The sequence below is a fragment of the Copidosoma floridanum genome, unplaced genomic scaffold (assembly GCF_036245765.1).
Source record: "Copidosoma floridanum isolate Cflo_tuat_1 unplaced genomic scaffold, Cflo_Japanese_pri ptg000019l, whole genome shotgun sequence".
Classification (NCBI taxonomy): domain Eukaryota; kingdom Metazoa; phylum Arthropoda; class Insecta; order Hymenoptera; family Encyrtidae; genus Copidosoma; species Copidosoma floridanum.
Window position 1 is genome coordinate 20,297,039 of NW_028321896.1, and position 20,639 is coordinate 20,317,677.

The following is a 20,639-nucleotide window of genomic DNA, read 5'->3' on the forward strand; positions in this document are numbered from 1 at the left end:
AGAGACCAGCGGGCACCGACGCATCGGGGCACACAGCCAAGGGGCAGGAGGGGCTCTCTCTCTCGCGCCGCCGCCGCGGCACGTATAAGCACTGTGCAGGCACATCGTAGCCGAGGAGCGTCGGCAGTTTGCCGTGAGCGCTCGTCACGCGAGCTTTGCAGTCGTCGGTTCGTCATCGTACACCGATTTACCCGTACACTCGCGTACATAATTATAATATAGTAACGCATTTAAAAGTCAGTGAACGCGTTCTGTTTAATTGTTGCTGTTGTTGTTGTTGTTGTTGTTGTTGGTCGTGCGTTTACGTTATACAAAACCGGAGCAGGGGATCGATGAGCCACCGCCGGTGTGAGCCGCTGATCCAGCTTCCGCGCGGATCGAGTTTGGCGCCTCGATCTTTTTGGGATCGGTTGCCGGTGGTGCAACTCGCACGATAAGAGGAGACAGAGAGTTGGTCCGCAGTGTATTTTTGTTGGGGCCAGAAGGGAAGAAAAGGAAAAAAAAAACAAAAAAAAAAAAAACAGACTGATATAAAAAAAAAAAAAAAAAAAGTGCACGGACGGCGCGTGAGAACGCAACAAACAGGATTTTCCAGAGCCTCGTTGCGAGGGGACGGGCCGATATCATGTCCGCGAAGCGAAAGGCCACTGCCATCATGCAACACCACAAGGTGAGTAGCGGCTATCCGTCTCGTGCCCCCCTTTATTTTTCCTCCTCGCGCCTCTCCACCTCCTCCTCCTCCTCGATGTGTACTTGTATAATATAATACACTTTTGCACGTATACACTGTATATATACATATATTGGTGGAGCGGTAGCAGCATTTATATATACATTCGTGTGCGGCTTGACTGCCTATATACTCCTTCCCTTGTACGGTGCGGCTCGACTTTTACTCCGGTCGGCGGCTCCCCTCGCTCCTTTCGGCGTTCCCCGCGCTCTGCTATCGCCGCTCGGCTATCTGCTTCTGCTGGGCTCTCTTTCTCTCTATACAGAGAGATAGGACTCTATACCTATATATATATACACACTCAGCTCTTGGCCTCGGCTCTCTTTGCAGCGCTCCCGCCGGGTCGCCCCGCGCCTCACCCTCCTCGCTCATCCGCTCGGGAACACAGGCCGCTCTTTATCGCTCTTCGTGCGCCGCCGGGGACGACTACTCGTCGTCGCTCCTCTCTTTTGTGGGCCCCATATATATATACTCAATATACCTACCTACTACGTATGCTTCGTGCGTACACATCTTACAACCCGCCTCGTTGGGGCTTCTCGGTACATAATATTATATACAGACATCGCAACAGCTCATGGGCTCCACATACGCAGCGAGTTATAGAGTTCGGCCTTACGTATATATATATATCGCGATGACCATCCGATGCCGGCGTTATCACGTGAACCGCGGCTGCATCGGAGTCGTGAAAAAAAAAAAAAAAAAAAAAAAAAAAAAGAAATCATCAGCGGTGACGCCGAGAGCGGTGCTTTCAACGCTCTTCGATTATCATGCTTCATCGTCTCTCATTTTTTACTCGAGTGCCCATGCAAGCTCTACACTATACCCAGATTTATGTAATATTTCGTTGGAGCTTTTTTTAGCTGCCAAGGGGGTCGGCGGGGGGAGGGGGGGGGTCGTGTAATGTAGGTGCGTTCGTTCGGGTGTAGATCGATTGCTCGCTCGGCTGTACAGCTGACATTGAGCACTTGTGTGCGATGTAATCGAACGGGAGATGTTGTTTTGAATAAATCTAAAGCATGTAGGTATAATAACGGACTGTACAATATAGAAGCGAAAGTTGTGCAAATAAAAGTAACTCAACATTGTTAAAAAATAGCAATGGTAGAGCTAAGTAATTATAACAGGCAATAATTGTCAATCGAGCATTCGAAACGTTTCGAGGTGTACTTAACATGGATAGATGCCGCGTGGTCCACTATCGGCGCCCGAAGCCACGTGCAAGCTGTTTTTGATTAGGCGCCCGCGAGTTTCACATGTTGTGTACACATGACACACTCCCCAAGCATCAAGATATTCAGTTTCACACGGTCGTAATATATTTATGTACAACGTACGTCAACTGATATTTTACACCACACATACAACAACGATGATGTTGTTATCAGTCGCCGTAATCTTTACCATCATCTCTCTAAGCAAAGATTCGAGTGTCGCGCTCTTGTACAATGTGGCCCTTTGTCTTGTTTGTTTTTGACCATATGTCAGCTGTTTAAGCAAAATACACGTCATTGTTTACGGGTGACATAAAAATACAATGCCTCTATACTTCACGATTCGCATGGTCAGAAATTTTGCTAATGTATACGTTTTTTCCTACATTTACGTACTAATATTAAGTGCATTGATAATAATCACTCCAGTAAAAATCCTCAATTTTTTCCGTTTCTCCATCGCTGTGACCGTGTAATCCACCCGATCAGATTATATTAAAAAAAAAAAAGAAAAAAAAAAAAACGGAAATAAATACATAAGTATTATCCAGCGTAAGAGCATGTAAATGCGATAATTGTGTCTTATCGACGCAACAAATCTAGCCACGCTCATTGCTTGAATATATACACATACACATACGTGTATACGAAAATGAAACCCGCGGCACAGGAGAACCATATATACATACAGACCGTATCTTAGCGGCGAGCGCATCCCTTTTACTAATTGGTAAGCAAAGTGACGTGCACTAAATCTATCCGCAAATAGCTCCGGCTACCGTGAGCTTGCCTAATTTGACTAATACGAGAACTGTGCATGTATATATATATGTGTATGTATATGTATGCACGCTCGATACAACCGAGAGATAGAAAACCGGCATCCTCTCCATCTCCCGCGCTCTTCTGGCCGTCCCTCTCGCTAAATCGATCAAATCGCGGCGCGAAGTCGAGCCGCGCGAAACGAATTGAGGCAGGTACAGTAAAGGTGTATACAATATGTATGTGTACATATACACACACTGCCACTTATCCGATGTACATGCATAGGGTAGTAGTGTGTGGTGCACGCGTATAATATATACAGTCACGATCTCCTCCTTCATTCCCTCCGCCCCGTTCACCGCATCTTTTCGCATTTCCATTATTCTATTAGCTCCCCTCCACCGACCTTCGCTCTTTCCCGCGTATTTCACCCATTACCCAATTATTGTACTGCACTACACTCGTTAGTTATTGCATCCTCACGCTCACTATATATATACATACCTTTCATTTACCTCTTTTTTTTTTTTTTTTTTTTTTTCGTTCGTCCTTTTTCTCTTTATACATATATATTTGCTTTTCTTCCTTCTGTATATAATGTACGGTCTTTTTCTCTTTGAGCGCACACGTTATTGATACACGTATACCGATGATATACAAGTACAGGTAAGGTTTAATAGTTTTGGGTTGGGTTTTTATTGGTAATGATAGATTGTATAAAAAATTTACGTGAGCAATCGCTTACAGGACGAGTATAAATCATAACAACGACACTGATAACGTCAAAAATTGACTGTAAAAAAACAATCGTGTCGACGATTGTAAACCACACTTTCGATTACAATTGCAATCGTTCGGCCGAATAGTTGTATGAGTGAAGTATATAAAAAAAGTAAAAAAAAAAAAAAAAAAACAGCCAACAATGCGTTACGTTGCTTTCGATAATGTTTAGTCCGAAGTGATTCGGCGCGTAAACAAAACGAGCGGTGTGAAAATTTTGCGACCGACTGTACTCGTCTCGTTCTATTCAGGGTCGGCTGCTCGAGACGCAGCTGCTCAAGACTGTCGCTCGAGGTTTGAAGAAAAAAAAAAAAAAAAAAAAGAGAAGAAGCAGAAAAACAAGAAAATTCGTTTCTCTCGCTCGGTTGACACCTCTGGGCGAAATAATGTGTTTGTTTCGTCCGAAAACCATTGAAGTATCGGATCTCACGTTTGCTATACGACTGATATTTGATATTTGTATGTTATAACAGTTATACTACGGTTATTATGGTTTATGCGGTAAAATTACTCGACACGGATGTTTTGACTCGCTAATATAAGCCAAATGTACTAAAAGCAACTTGTATAGGCGATGGCGTAGGAAAAAGTTATTTTTTACCGATGACGTGTATATACTTGAAACTCGTGGTGGTCGAATGGTTGGGAAAAATGTTTTGAAGAAAAAAAAATAATAATAGTAATAATAATAATAATGAGCAAATGCACCGGGAAAAAAAAAGCACGTCGCAGGCATCACAGGATGCGCATTGTTCGCTGCCATATGAACGCGTGACGCAGGGCTTGGGTATTGACTCTGGCCGATTTTCTTCGTGGTTATCGATCATTTTCATTTTATTTACAACGAGAAATCTTCCATCATTAAAAAGTGGACAAAAATTTTTTTTTCCGCAAGTGGATTATCTGTTATTTTACTTAAAAGTTTTTTTTTTTTTAATTTTTTCCACACCTGTATGATATCACTTAAAAAGTACATTAGTATATGATTGTTGGTCATCTTCACGGATATAAAATTATTATAAAGTTTATGACTGTATTGCCCATATAGAGATATTGTAGTATACTTCGCGGGAATCGAGAGTACAGAAATAAAAGACGAGATCAAAGAAAGAAAAAGAGCACAATATCCGAGTTATCATCTTCCAAAACGGAGACTCAAACTACTGCACATTATTTTTATCCGCGGTATCGATGTATATGCAATTAAAAGAAAAACTCACGGGAAAAATGATAATCACATATCAATTACAATTACACCACACTATACGCCAAAACTATATATCTGCATCACGAGCGCAAAACACGCGACATTTTTTTGCAAAATTGATAAAATAAAAATACACAATCAGTTGGCCGTGCTATCGAGCGCTGCGTATAGTTGAATCTTCACAAAACACATACATAGTCACACATGGCACGGTTGATCCGATAAAAGCATGAGTCACATCATGTAGAGCACACGCCGACCGAACGAGCATCCGAGCGTCGCAGATGCTTCGACAATTATCCTGGACGTAAACGAGGTTTCGCCCCCATACATATCGAATGTATCGACACTTGGGTACATTGTCACCCTATTTCATGATACACGCCCTTGATTGTGATGATGTTGGGGGAGGAAATCCAGCGAAGCGCATATTTATATATTATTCATACGGCTTGTACAATCTCTATACCCCCCTCCAATAATTGAAAAATTATATGCCAAAACAAAATTCTACGATTATATAATACATAGGTACATGCACGATTTATTTATATATAGCACGGATTTAACGTACAATTAGTATTTAAACCATTGAAATGGCAGCGTCACCGGATGATGGTTTTTTTTTTTTTTTTTTTTTTTTTTTTTTTTCACACACACGTATTCCGAAGGTGAATGTTCACGTCAAGCCCGTAGATTGGGCCGAAGCTGACGTTTCCTGCTGCCACTGCAGCGCCGGAATAACTGATTTCCGATAAAAGTGATAAGCCGAGAGAGGAGACGCGGGAGGCGAAAAGCCAGCCGCGCTCACTCGAGCGATCTCTCCCATACGTATAAAAATGGGTGTTTGTATAACGTATATATATCGACGGAAGTCACACGGAGAAAAAAGAGATGCCACACCAGTATGGTATAGACGTATATATGTATTATTCGTGTTATACCCTATGTGTATATACGTCCGTGGCAAGACGTCAGGAGACAAAGCCGAGCACATAATACAGAGGGAGCGGGGCTTATCGGCTCGACAAGGTATATACGTATATATAGCCCCGGCCTCTCGGCTCGTTCTTTCCCCCCATCAGTGATGCCAGAGGTTCCACCCATCTCTCCCCCTTATACGGAAAAAAGCACGTTCGTGTGTGCGAGCGATGTCCCCTTTGAGAGTAGGCGCGTGTGTACATCGATAGCGCGACGCTGCTGGCCGACAACGTGGATAGGATATGGGGGGGAGGGGGGAGAGATAGGATGCAAAAGTTTTTCGCGGCTCGGCGCCGCTCCGCGGAGAGTATATAGGTATTATATAGGGGCACTGATTCAGAGGCTGCGGGGCCATCCGTGTCAAGGCGCACCGCATATCGAGAGGTGCTGCTTTCATTTATATATTTCATACGTATATTTATCTGCCTACTGCGAGAGAACGGACGCAACAACCCAATATGCTATATGCTGCACGCGTCTATCTCTAACTATCTGATGTATGTAAATAGGTACACCTGATTTTACTTGTATCTATCTATCTTTATACTTGATACGGAAATGCAAAAGATATAAGAGAGATCGTGACATCTTTCTCATAGCCCGTTTCGTGCATCTTTTTTTTTTATCCTTCTATTGACCGTTCCGTCGAGTCTCCGATTATTAAGTTATCGTGACGCTCAGGATCACATATCGTTGCCTACATAGTAATATACAATCATTCCTCGGATCTGTATTATTATTTATATAATCGACGCCCATCATATGCATATCAGGGGGATAAAAAGGAGTTGTTTCAACTTTCGGGGTGACAACAAAATGATTCCTCGGAAATAAAATAAAATTACCGTGATCAATATATCTACCGTGAAAAAGGTTGGTATGCGGAGAGAAAACCCCCGAGATATACTTAGAAGCTGTTTGAATCCTTAAAATTATGACTGTACAAGTTTTTCTTACTGTAAGCCCTATACATTATACGATAAGTAAGTTTGCGTCTATTGGAGCTCCCAAAGTAAAACATATAGATCCACCAAAAGTCATTGATCTAATATATATATATATGAGTTTGTCCCCGAATCGCCCAACGAGTGCAGCTTACTACATACTTGCCCATTGTTTGCTACGGCTGCACACACACATTATCCATACCTGTATAAGTAATCCCGTAGAATACAGCATGTATGCGTGCGTGTGTCATGTATGTTTATATATATATATATTCCTGTGTAGGTAATATGCACGCGATTAAGATCGATCGCTCAGATAACAACATTGGCTTCCCTTTCTCTCTCTCTCTCTCTCTTTTACCCGTATCTTTCTATCTCGACGTGCACACACAGGGTATATACTCACCGTAGCATGCACCGTGTACGGGCACACACGCATCGATATTGTATATATTATATGGATATACGATTATAGGGGGAGGGAGGGGGGGGAGAAAAAAAAAGTCAATGTTGACCCGTGCACTTAGCACTTTCGACGTGTAATTGGGACACCCCGTGCACGCGTCACCTATACATATACCGTACGTGTACCCATAGCTCCTCCGATATTTCACTTGGTGTACGTATACATTGTATCTGTATACCTCTCCTCCTCTACCCACTTACGTCCATTGCGAATTTTCAATCGACGGAGTAAGCTCATTCCCAATCTTTGCCGTCGGATCGGAGAAAGCCGGAAGATGCGTGACTCGGGCTTTCAACGGCGCTTCGTTTATACCTATACGTATAGGTGCTGCACGAAAACTTGACCGTTCACATAAATATAAGATCATTAGTTATACCTATATCGGTAGGAGAGTTTTTGCTTGGATTTAGAGTTGAAATGTCTAACTCCAACTCAACAGCTAACAAAATTTAATATATTATCACGTATACTTATATACATGTACATTATGTAAAGTCAGCGTAGTGAATGTTTAAATCGAAACAAACACAAGATGAATAACATATTTTTTCTCAAGCAGTCCTTTTACATAAATATACATGTAATAATATACACGTGCACGCATGAATCAACTCATATGCACCTCTCTTTCGCTCGTGTATTCTGATGTTCTGATCCGCAGTCGACGACACGCGTATGCTAAAATGCATCGAGGAAAGGGGTTGCGGGTACACATTATACACATGATCAGATTTAGTGGGCCGGATGGTCAACTCGAGGGCGAATCAAAAGAGACATTGACGGCTGTATAATAAGTATCCGGGCAGGCGAGTGACATTACACGTGAAAAATACCTTCAGTTTAAATAATAAGCTCCAAGATTTTACTTCTTCATCGATGTCGAACAATTTTACATACATATGTATTTGTGCGTATTATACTGCTCGCACACCTCCGCCTCACCTTCCCCCCGTTGGACCTCCACCGTGTCCCGCTCTCCAGATGCGCTTCGCTAAAAATAGCTCTCCCCCCGCCTCTACGATACACGCCACACAGCGAGGAGTTGCCGCGAGAGGCCAAGAACTGCATATTACACGCGAGAGCCGCGTCCCCCTCGATATACCTATACATGTGTATATGTGTATCCTCCACGTATTATACACCGCGCTGTACTCGGAACATTTTGGATCGGCCCTCGCAAAACTATCGGAGAAATACCTCGCCCCCTCATCTCTCTATACATAGGTGCACACCGATGCTGGCTCTGCTGACATTTCCGGTTGCCGAAAGCATCGGCCGCGATACATATATAGGTATATTATAATATTATATACCATCCGCGGAGGAGGTGTATATAATACGTTCACCCACCACGCGCGCACACACCCATCGCCGATATCCACCGGGAGTGTCACGTTGCCCGGGACCCACCACCTTCCGCGCTCATATATATTATATGCTGCCGTGTGAATGTACGTCCGATGCACCACCACCACCCGTGAAACGCTCTCTTCGCCGCATCTGTCTCGCACATGCTATACGCTTATACCTACTTAATATATAGGTATACGTGTGTGTTTATTTGACGTGGCGAGGCAAGCATTTATTAAGCTCGGTTTCATACTTCAAGTACACTTCGCCTCGTATAATGGTTATACCGTATTTACGATTCGTGTGCGTATAATATGGTCACACGGGCCAAGGTAATTGACGGGAACTCATTGGTTGATGCGTATATAGAAAAAGAAAAAAGAAAAAAAGTATATTTTTTATAATCGAGGAGTAACTTTTTTCTTCATCTTTACTTGATTCCGTTTAGTTGAGCCGTACACTTTGAGGGTGCAGGCACCTTTTCCGGGTCAATGAACAATCAGCACCGCCGAATTGTATCAACACCAAAACGGACACCATATACATATATATGTTAAACTTTTAGCTCACCCGTACAACTGAGTGTGTATACGGTATATATATATCCACATGACGATTCGCAAAACTAAAGCGACTCGGGGTTGTTGATCGCAGGCATTTTTGTGCCGAGTCGAGAGAGCCACTGCGCCTACGTGGCGCGTTGTATATATATATATGTACCGGACGCTGATGTGCACATGCACTAGCGATACGGGGCTGAGCCCCCCTTTCCCTTTTCCACCTCGCTCACTGTGGTGCATGGTATTATATGGACCCCACACGCGCGTACGCATATACTGTTGTGTGTATGTATAGCTACAAAGCCCCGCACACTCACGCACTGTACATTATTATATATGTATACGCGGTGGTCGTCCGTTCAATATTTCAGCTCGATGATGTCGATGACGCAGGGGTTGGGGAGGGCGAGGTATAGGTGTACACAGTGCGGCCTGGATATGGTGGGGTGGGGGGGTGCTGAGGGGATGTTGAGAAAAAAAAAAAAAAAAACAACAGCAGTATAGTATATATATATATAGTTGGTTTACGTACAGGTACCACTGCGCCAGGGTGGCTATATGTAGGTGTATATGTGTACCGGCCGATCTGGGCGACTTTCCGGGAAAACGTACCCTGCAAAAATCGTTATTTCCTGCCGCACGCGCGCGCCTGCACCCCATACGACTCTTGTTGGTTTACCGTGACCCGGACCGGGACTCATGGCGTATACATATTATATACACACCACCCGCTGCAGCCCTGCAGCACGTGTGTGTATATTTTACCTTTTTTGACTAGACCTGATGCCCTTTTGCGACTCTCTCCCTAGTTCCTTACCTAAACTTTTGGTGTAGCCGTGGTGTCGATGATTTTTCAAGCAACTGGAAGATATTTTTTTATTATTAATGAATGGGAACGTGATGTGCCTGCACGTGGTACAAAGGGAAGAGGAACGATGGAGTTTTTGTTCATACGGGGGAATGATTTGTTGTAATCTGCACTTTGTGGCCCAACTGTTACGTGCGCGTCGTGTACTTTTGCAAAATTTGCTTCTCGTATTTAATTCGTTCAACAATCAACGGGTGCAATTTGTTCTGTATTGCTTTTGTAAAAAAAGTGTAGAAAGTCAAATGATTCGCCTAAATTTAGTAACTCGTTTCAATTTCATTGCTTTACACATATTGTATTATGTATATCTATACTGGTACTACCGAGTATACTCGGGTATGACTCTTCAAGTAGAAAAAAAAAAAGTTTTTGGGCAAAGCGACAATCTTTGGTTTTTCTTTTTTTTTGGAAGCATTAACCGTACGTTGGTTAATTTAATCCATTCACTGGTTGCAAGATTTCCACGGTATCGAATGATTGGCGACATATTGCATATGATTTGTTCACGACGTGTCGCTACACGTTTTTTGACGAATCACGCACAACTGATCGCGCAGTATATATTATATTTTACACAACACGTTGTAGGCACTTTTGTAACTCGTTTACGTGAACTTTCAAGATCATGAAATGTTAATTACAGATGAATTGTAACAGTATATACGCATACACCAAAGAGTTAAAGAGAATAATATTTGAGATCCCACCTTTGGATGGTTATATTACGCAGCAGTGCGCAACATCTTACATTCATCCAAGACGTACCTAAGTATATAGACACCATACAGACGTCGATGCTGGTCGGACTGTCGCACGCGTTAAAAATTGAAAATCTCTCCTAATGTGTAGAAGAATTGCGAAACGCCCATTCCTGCGGAATATTTTTACAATCAATCTACAGTGTAACGTAACGTCGAACGAGGTCCTTCGAGTATATATACAGGCACATTGGAGTTTGTCGCGCCCGGCCGCACCTCGTTCGCACGACTGCAATATATACATATATAATATATCTCTTCACTGGCATTTTTTATGGTTTGAAAAAACACAGAATTAATTATGCGTACACGTATATAGGTGGGTGTAGTACACAAGGGAAGTACCCCACGTGCAATCGTCACCACCAACTTATTTGTCATTTGACCGGGGATTAAAAGCCTGTAGTTTTTTTTAAGCCGGCTATCTGGCTCGCCATCAGTCATTCTAGTGACCTCTTCGAAAAATCGATCACGCATATGTAGAGCACATTCCACACCGACTGAACACACGGATATGCGGTGCATTGAAAAATCGGAAATCGGGAGAGAAGCCTCGCAAATTGCTAGGCTAGTATACCTATACAGTGTATAGTTGTTCCAGTGGGGAGGAGCTGCTTATAATATACGTATAAATTTGAATGAATAAATATAAAATTAGTTCAATTCTATACATGTTTAAAAGTATAATAAAACGTTAAATGTTATATAGACTCGTCAGTATGATATATTATATTATATTACTTATCATTGACGATACTGTTAGCCTTTACACCGTTTCTCCAAAAAGCAGCTTTACTGATGAGAAAGTACTCACACACCCTTCTTGTTTAAAAAGTTTATGTCTATATCTAATTCGCTATGTTACCTGGACTCTACCGCGTTAATTGCTGCGTGCATGAGTGCATCACGTGGATATGCATGGGGAGGAGAAAAAAGGAGGTCGAGTCGAGCTTCGAGCTGTTGTGCTCTCTGTTCTTACCATCATCTATATTGTATATATATAGGGATATGGTCGTCAGTCAGCATCATTAGGTCACTTACACGCTGACCATGATGATTTATAATATTATATAGGCTACAGTTATTTTTCGAGTTTTCCCGAAACGTGCAAGTATTGGTATAGGTGATGTAGGTACAACATTTGCAATACCTTCTTCGTACTTGTGTATATAAAAAGTATTGTTCATATAATGGCATTGCATATACTTATATATATATATACTACGCGCGACAGCGACAACGAACGGGGAGAGCGAGAGACTGTTACCGCTGCTGCACGATTGTGCAGTCGTCTCTATACGTATATATATATACCTGCACTCGTGAATTGTGTGTCGAGGTCGGGCTCTCCCTGATCCCCTGATGTATGCGCGTACCTATACGTATATAACATATATGTGGTACAGCGAGGAGAGTCTGGAATCACCGGCCGCTCGCCAGGGGCGTCGCTACATATACTTACACACTTTTCAATGATTTCGAAGCCTATACGTAGTATTGAATTCCATAAGTATCTATATATATATATATAGAAATAGAAACCAAAAACAATCTATTTAATAAAGCTCTGAGCGTTTCATATCAAAACCATAGGGTGTCACATGCCAAAATCAAACGAATATGACATACCATAGTCCAGCGGTATATTTTTTCAATTTTTCCAGTGAAAATATTTTGGTACTTTTTTTTAATACGATTATTCACAACATTATTGCCAACGTGCACAATCTACTCTGTATATATAGCTCATACCTTGTTTTTATAGAAAAATATGATGTATTACTTCCGTTAGCTTCGTATACCGTAATGTGCTCTCAAATAGGAAATATTAAACGATAGATTTCAATTTTTATCATTCAACAGTATAGCTTATTATCACTGGTTTGTAATTAAAAATTTTGGCTTACAGAATACCCCAAGATATTTAATTTCATACCATAAGTAAATTATTCATGTTATATACGGGGGCTTTTCATATACATTCCATACCTGAGTATAGTAATGCCGTCCCTGCCGCGTGTACGCTCTCTTACCGTGTAGGTACTTATATATTTATGCATATATGGGTGGGCAGGTATAGGTAAAGGTATCTGCACTCTGTACCTACATAGTATGATGGAATCAGGTAAAAACCATATCGGTACCTCTAAAAAATAGGATAGTTGTAATGTTTGGTCTCAAATGGACACATAATTTAACGACTACTAATGTCAGCAAAGCTCCCCTCCCCCCCCAAAAAAATGGCAAAAATGGCCGAAACAGGTATTTCGAGTCTAGAGGAAGACCGAAGAATCGCACATAAAAAGTATGCTCAATTTTAATACGAACAAAATGAGCCGCGTTGGGTTAAAATCGGGTTCAGTTCAAAAACGATTCCGATCGATCGCGGTGGCGACTATACATATAGCACCTACGCTAGTTCCGTACGTGTTATGTGGACGCTCATATACAGATAAAAGTGCGCTGCGATATTAACCCGATCTTATGTATAGGTGCAACGATAGCATTTCCCACCTTACCGATTTCTCGGCTTTGGTCACTGTAATTCCGCCTCCACTTCAACGATCAGCCTTCAGAGGTGACCCATCCTTGAAAATCATCACCGCCAACTGCAATAATTTCCATCCTCCACAAGTATTCACGCAAAAGAGAGTCAGGGGGCTAGTAGTAGGTCAGCCCGGACTTGATTTTGACTTTTCATGAGCAGAGCAGAACTGCACTGCCGATGAAATTTCAGTGCGGCGGTACATATAGTTGATGATGATATACTTACCTCGTGTACAGATAATAGAATATATACCCATAGTCCCTGGATGATGCCGATAGAGAGCAGAGGTCGATGACGCCCGGGGAGCTCGATTAATCGGCTGTGCGGCGGCACGAGTCGCGTTGCATTGTCACGGCGCGCCGGCCTCGTTCTCTCGTAACTTGCATCCTTACGCAAGTGCAATAAGTCACTTGTATACCTACGGTTCAAAGATATTTGTACAAAAGAACAAATATGTATACTTACGGCCGGAGGTATAGGCATGTGCATATATAAAAATTTGGCAGTCTGCCGAGCTGACCAAGCTCTAGGTTGTACGATGCACGTGTTAATATAGGCGTATAGGAACACTTATTATCTGACGAGGATAAGAGCAAAGAAAAGTATTTAAAAAAAAAAAGAGAGATAACTCGCGAGTACAGCCTTGGGATGAGCGACTCCGTCAAATGGAAAGAGCTTCGAGCCGATAAGAGAGCAGTTTACAATACGTTTGGCTCTCTCTGCGTGTGTGGATCACGGCTGCAGGATGTGTACTTGTGAAAGAGGGAAAAAAAAAACAACTTTCTGTTCCTCCTCCCAGTGGCTATACCCCCGTACAGCGGCACGTACTCTCGAGTCCTACATAAGTATATATCGGCAGCGCTTGTGTTTTAGGATTTCCAACCTTCGAACGTTATAATAATATATATTGGGAAGGTGTGGTGGATTTCGATTTATTTTTATTTATCGTTTGGATAAGTAAAGAAAAAGAAAAAAAAGATGCACAACGCACGTGCAGCCCACCTACCAGTCGGAAAATTGGATTCAGGTAATTTTGATAACAATAATAAAGTACACCTATAGCGCTTGCAATAATTGACATTTGAAAGATCAAGTCTAAAACATAAATATTTTCTCGCTACGGTGCATAATATGGCGTTATTATATCAATCGGTACTTGGCACGTTTGTGTAAGTGATGACATCAGTTGAGTGGTAATGTAATCGTTAGCGAGCAACAAAAGCAAATTTAATGAATGATCGTGTCGCGATCGCGAGTACAAAGTTGCGGTGGAACTGCCATCTGACGGAAACGTGAAAAACCTGAAACCTCGAGATTTTACTGATGATGATTGACTTTACATAATATATTATATTGACGCGACTGTAGGTATAGTTTTTTGTTATTTGTTACTTTGTTTTCACACATTCGTACAACATACAAGTATATCCCCTGTGTACATAGGTATAGCATAATGTGTTAGTCACCGTCGCAGCAACAAAGGGGAGTCCTATATACCTACTCGGTAACTATACTGTTACATAAATCAATTTCAGAGTCTATTGTTACTTAAAGCCACATTTTTTTAGACGTAGGTATGTGCAAAAAACAAAAAATTTCGGAATAGCGAGAATACATACTGTAAGGATAGAGTAAGGAATTTTGATGTACCTACATCGCACAAAATCGTACCCATGACCCGTATACCTATCTTCTTCGTTGGGGAAAAGGGATGTTATTTTGATTAGCTCGATACCTTTAACATCGAAGATGTAGGTTTTACTGCGGGCCCGGAAAATAAATTCAGTGGAAGTTAAATGCTAAAGTACATAATTATGTCCTTATTTATTGTTGAACTTTTGTTTGTAATAATGTAAGCACCTACAGTACAGGGAACAAGCCAGATTAAGTATAACAACCCGAATTGCAATTAGAGGACACTGTATAGAGCCAAGTAAAAAAAATGTTGAGTGGTCAGCCAAGCTATACCTACATCTGCCATGGGTATATCCCTTGTAACTTATTATATTAAGGATACGTTAGAAGCCGGCAGCATCTCAGCAGCGACGCAACGTATACACAAACTCGGCCGCGGCTGATGGCAGCTATACGGAATTCTCTGCTGAGCGACAAGCAATTGAGCCGGCAAGTGGCTTAATTGCGCTCAACGAAACAAATCTACCCGAGCCGTAATACACGATTCCTCTTATATACACTCCGGCGCACCGGCCAAGCTGCAAAAGCATGGTCGGATCTCTCTCAAGAGAAGAAAGAGAAAAAGACGCGGTCCGTGCACGCGCGCGTGTGTGTATATACTTATACGTCCGCTCGAAGGCAAAGTGTGTGCAATGCTATACGATGCAGGCAAATCGAGCTGAACGAAAAAAAGACACAACAACTTGGTTATTGGGTTGCGGCGGAGGGAAAACATTTTTTTCCTGCCTCTCTCGCTTACACGCGGGTTACTTGATGTGCACGTGTATGCGATGCGACAGAATCGTTGGGGCCTTTTTTTTTCCATTAGTAGGCTGAAAATACAGCGCGCGTGTGTATAGGTGTCGTTAACTAATCGAAGAGACAAAATGTTACGGAGGGGGTGAAAAAAAAAAATCGGCTTCGCTGCATAAATATGTGTGTAGTGCAAAGATACGTCATCTTTAATCACAAGAATTAGAAAAAAAGACTTTCATGCTTGTACATCTTTTTTTTATCTGTGCTCTTGTTTCTTTACTAACCCTATATATAACATATACTAACGTGTGATTTTAATAGGCTCTTTTCCTCGTCTTTGTACCTATACCTACCCTTTACTCAAATCGATCCAATCACGCATTTTTAATGCCTAAATTTATTGATGTACCGCTCGAAAAGGTTCATTCAAATATTCTCCATATGCATATGCACACCACGGAAGATTAACAAATATATCTGTACTTTTTGATTTCAGGAGAACATTTCTACTCCAGAGCCAGCCGACATCTCGGAGGATGATCACTACTCGAGTGAGTACTTTTTTTTTTTTTTTTTTTTACTTTCGATACATTTCTTTAGCGTTCACGTGTAAGTATTATACACCACCCAGTTTTAACAACTGCGCCCTTATTTTTATCTCCGCTGTTAAAATGTGACCTGCGGCGGGTCATTTTTTAAATTGCTGGCATAATACGTTAATTATCTTTTCCCCGTTTCAACACAACATTTGCAAATGTTTCGATTGAGGCCACATTAAATTTTTCAATGTTTAACATTTTATATTATAATGTACCCAACTACTGAAATTTTGGGTGTTCATCCCAGCAAAATTGTCGAAACAATCCGAGATGTTGGTTGAAAAGAATTATTTCTCGTTTTTCGCACAATGCAATATATATTGTCTGGATTATCTGAAGTATATTAATGTAACGAGATGACAAAACATGTATGTTTCTTAAAAAAAAAAAAAAAAAAAAAAAAAACTATAGTATACACTCGTCCGCTGCTCTTGGCTTCGAGCCTATAATCCTCCATAAAGCCATCCCGATTTACGTATCACCCCTTGGGTAATCGACACGCTCGACTTATCGAAGCCCCTTCCGAGCGAACGTTGAAGCGAGTGTATATAAGAGCCTGAGGGTGGTGTTAAACGGCTGGTGCCTCTTTGCTTTGAACAGGCGCGCTGATGAAGGACGCCGACAAGCTGAAGCTGATGCTGCTCGCGTGGAACTACAGTCTCCAGCAGCAGCAGGTGCCGGGCTCGCCGGTCCAGGCGCTCGCCACCCAAGCCCAGCAGCCGGCGCCGGCGCAGCAGCCCACGGTGGCCCCGACCAACGGACCCGCCGCCTCGCCCACCGGCACCAGTAGTCCCGCGGCCACGGGTTGCCCCAGTGCCGGTGGCAGCGCTACGTCGGCCAACGCCGGTCAATCCGTGGCGTGTACGGGCAACGGCACCCCTACAGGTGAGCCAAGGGCCCCTACGTATGTACACATATTATACACTTATACCCATCCACGTACGATAAATAAAAATGTTCCGCTGGTCTTGTTCTGGTCTTGTGGAAAGTATACAATGTTATAATTTCTGAAATAAAAAAATTATGAATCGTCTAGAAGAAAACGAAAAAAAAGGTTTTTATTTTGCGTTAAAAGAACTTCGAGTGGCTGAATAGATTGTTCTCAAAGAAATGAAATAACTGAGCTTATTTACATTGTGAAATCCAACGTGGATGTAGAGAACAAAGACTGCCAAGTGGAGTAAAAAAAAGAAAAGAACACCCTCGGAGGTAAAAAATTGACGGGGTTTCAGAGTCGCGCAACGGCAGCGTGGAGCCAGTTGGCGAGCCGGTCCAGGGAGCAGCGGCGGTGGTAGCGGCCAGCGGTACGCCGGGGTCGGTGGCGGGTGAGGACATGGCCTCGCTGTGGGCGTCGTACACGATGGGCATGAAGAAGACGCCGTCGACGCCACCGGGACCGCAGCCGCCCGGCTCCGGGACACCCTCGCGGGACAGGGAGTCGAGCCCGGCGGGTGGCGAGGCCGGCAGCGCCCACGACGAGACCAGCAGCAGCGGCAACAAGGAGGACGAGGACGACGACGACGAGGACGTGGACGAGAGGCTGGACCCCCGACACCACGACCCGGAACGCCTCAAGGCCTTCAACGTATGTACATAAATAATCATTCATGAACACCGACTCGCATCGTTTTGTCATTATAATGCACGAAGAATTCCGGGTGGGTGTGTACAGATGTTCGTGAGGCTGTTTGTCGACGAGAACCTGGACCGCATAGTGCCGATCTCGAAGCAGCCCAAAGAGAAGATCCAGGCAATAATCGACAGCTGCACGAGACAGTTTCCCGAGTTTGCCGAGCGAGCGCGCAAGCGGATCAGGACCTACTTGAAGAGCTGTCGGAGGAACAAGCGGGGCAGAGAGGGCGCACCCTGGGACGCGGTGAGTTGCCCGTGATCCTCGAAGTGGGGGAGGGGGGGAGGAGGAAAACAAGTCTTGATGTTTTGTTCCGTAGGCGAGGCCGACTCCAGCCCACCTGACCTCCGTCCAGGCGGAACAGATCCTCGCTACGGCTTGCGAGAACGAGAGCGACAACGCCAAACGCATGCGAGTCGGACTCGAGCCGGTCTCCCAGCCCATGCCGACTTTGCCCGCAGCCACGGTAAGTTGGGCCACACCTGTCGTTCGTATACTTTCAGCACGTCAACCCGAGCGAGCCGATATGACTGCGGTTACTTTGAGACCCAGGAATATAATTTATATGAAAATCGATTATTAGATAAGTGTACAATCGTTACACCTTGAGTATATTACAAGTTGCAAAGTGTCGAATTGGAGAGGCAATACAGATGGTCGAACTCGCCTATACTTACTTATCTACAGGGTATATACGAATTCCGGCTAGCCGCGCGATAACCTCGTGCTCTGACCCTCCGCTCGCCACTCGCGGTACACGTACTCGTAGTAATACAACGCTTTGTGCTCGCGTAGCGCTAGCACTTTTCATTCTTCGGCCGTATATACCTATAGTATGGCTCTTCTCGATATATTATTATTATTATTATTATTTGTATGCTTATATACGTCCATTCGCGTAAAAGAGAGCAACAAGCGTGTATATAGGTACGAGAGGGAGAGGGAATATAAGATTATTATTGTTGCTCTCCGTTACTAATACTTACTACACTCGGGTTAGTTCCGCGGATGACGATTTCTTCATTCTCCGCAGTCCCAGTGCAGACGACGTGACTGGATTAATCGCCGCAATGGCATCCAGCTCGCGTTAATACGATCTGTATATCCTTTTATTTTTGTTTTTTGCGCTGCTTCGCGAAAATCAACAAGTGCACACTCGTCGCGGTGTGTATACACACAAGTACCGACGCCCGGCCGAATCGGCGGCTTGTGTGTCCGTACAATAGTATACGGTACAGTATATGTAGATATATAATACACACACAAGTACTATACAGACCCCGAAAACATTATGAGGAAGAAAAATCTTCGGGTGATGCACAAACAGCTTAAGCACCATCGGGATAGCGCGTCAGAGGTGAGCCGATCTATACGACCCGCCTTCATTTAACAAGTGTAAATTAAACTCGATCTTCACCCTCTATTATTTTTACGGGCTTATAAAATGTACGTCACTTTACGTACGCGATTGCTTCCTAATTCATCATATGACACAATTATTTGTATATGATACACTTTTGGTTGGAGTTGAAAAGACGGCATAGATCATCGGCGACGCATAAAATTTCTATATATATAGACAATTAAATGCGTTTCCGATTTTACGTTCAATACACGGGTATCGTTAGGTATATGTTGGTAAAAAGCAGACAAATGTATTCGATTGGAGGGAAAAAGAGAAAAATATGTATGTATATATCCAGCAGACGGACGTGCGAGCGAGCATGGATCACTTTGCGAGCAGCAGCAGTAGCAGTCCGGCAAAGGCGCTGCCGGCAAACAAGCGGGAGGACACGCCGCCCGCGAGTCACACGTCACTGGCGCCCCTGACCAGCTTGGCGAGTCTACCCAGCGGCGCCAGCCTGGCCTCGGCGCCCCTCTCGCTCGCCCCGACCTCGAAGCTCCTCGCCAACGACGCCCAAAAGAGCCTCATGAGGTGGGTGCTATACCTATACTCCTCTCGTTGCAATTGTACACCCCCTTCCCCCTCCAATTGGAGCTGATGAAGCCCCTCTCGCGACTGTTACAGCCAAGCGACGGTCGTGAGCTCGTCGACGGCCAACGGGATCGGGAGCGCCGCGGCGGCGGCCGCCCCCACGGCCATGTACAGGCCGAACTTCAGCCAGGCGTTTCAGCGCGCCGGGCCGACGACTGTGCCGCCCACCCTCTCGGCCGGCCTCTACCCCACGCAGAGCTTCACCTCGGGACTCCTCAGCAACGGTACAACGCAAAGTAATACTATGTAACTCTACCGGCAGTCCTTTTACCCCCTTTCTTCCTTCCCGTTGGATGCCCCCTCCCTTCATTCGAGAAAAGTAAAAGTGCAGCGCGTTATTTGTATCCAGGGCCCACGGACTTGAGCATGAAGAACAACGCCAAGCCGCTGCTGAGCCACAAGCTCAACGCGACGGAAATGACGGCGGTGCGCCAGCTGATAACCGGCTACCGGGAGTCCGCGGCCTTCCTCCTGAGGTCGGCCGACGAGTTGGAGCAGCTGTTGCACCAGCAGCCGTAGGCGATCCGCAGTCCTTTGTCCCACGACCTGATGCTCGCGGATCGGGTAACTGCTACTGGACCGACAAGGTTTTTTCCTCTTGCCGCGCAGCAGTGAGTTGTAACTGTGAAAACGGCGTGCGGTGGGTCATGTTTACTTAATGAACTCGACGACCTGTACACCGGGGCTTGCAGACGAGTGCGGCCGATCGATCGCAGCTACATGCTTGTGTATATATATGTATGCGTGCACATGTGCGTGTATATCGGTGATCCAAAGTCGTGGCAGAGCTGTATACGGCTCGTTTTT

At 44.0% G+C, this 20,639-nt stretch overlaps 1 protein-coding gene across 1 annotated transcript; it reads left to right on the forward strand.

The window, feature by feature from the left end:
* The first annotated feature begins 538 nt into the window (after positions 1-538).
* Positions 539-20,639, forward strand: LOC106641024 (uncharacterized). The gene is made up of 9 exons (XM_089592994.1): positions 539-670; positions 16,104-16,158; positions 16,807-17,091; positions 17,421-17,791; positions 17,879-18,082; positions 18,156-18,302; positions 19,540-19,772; positions 19,866-20,068; positions 20,182-20,639. Exons 1-9 carry the CDS (start codon positions 626-628, stop codon positions 20,349-20,351), a joined length of 1,713 nt encoding a protein of 570 aa, XP_089449120.1. The 5' UTR covers positions 539-625; the 3' UTR covers positions 20,352-20,639.

Bases quoted from the DNA above. Each gene is read 5' to 3' on its own strand.
- LOC106641024 (XM_089592994.1), top strand. From the start codon at position 626: ATGTCCGCGAAGCGAAAGGCCACTGCCATCATGCAACACCACAAG. The intron at 17,092-17,420 runs GTGAGCCAAGGG...CTCGGAGGTAAA, and splicing joins GGGCAACGGCACCCCTACAG to AAATTGACGGGGTTTCAGAG. The intron at 20,069-20,181 runs GTAATACTATGT...ATTTGTATCCAG, and splicing joins CAGCAACGGTACAACGCAAA to GGCCCACGGACTTGAGCATG.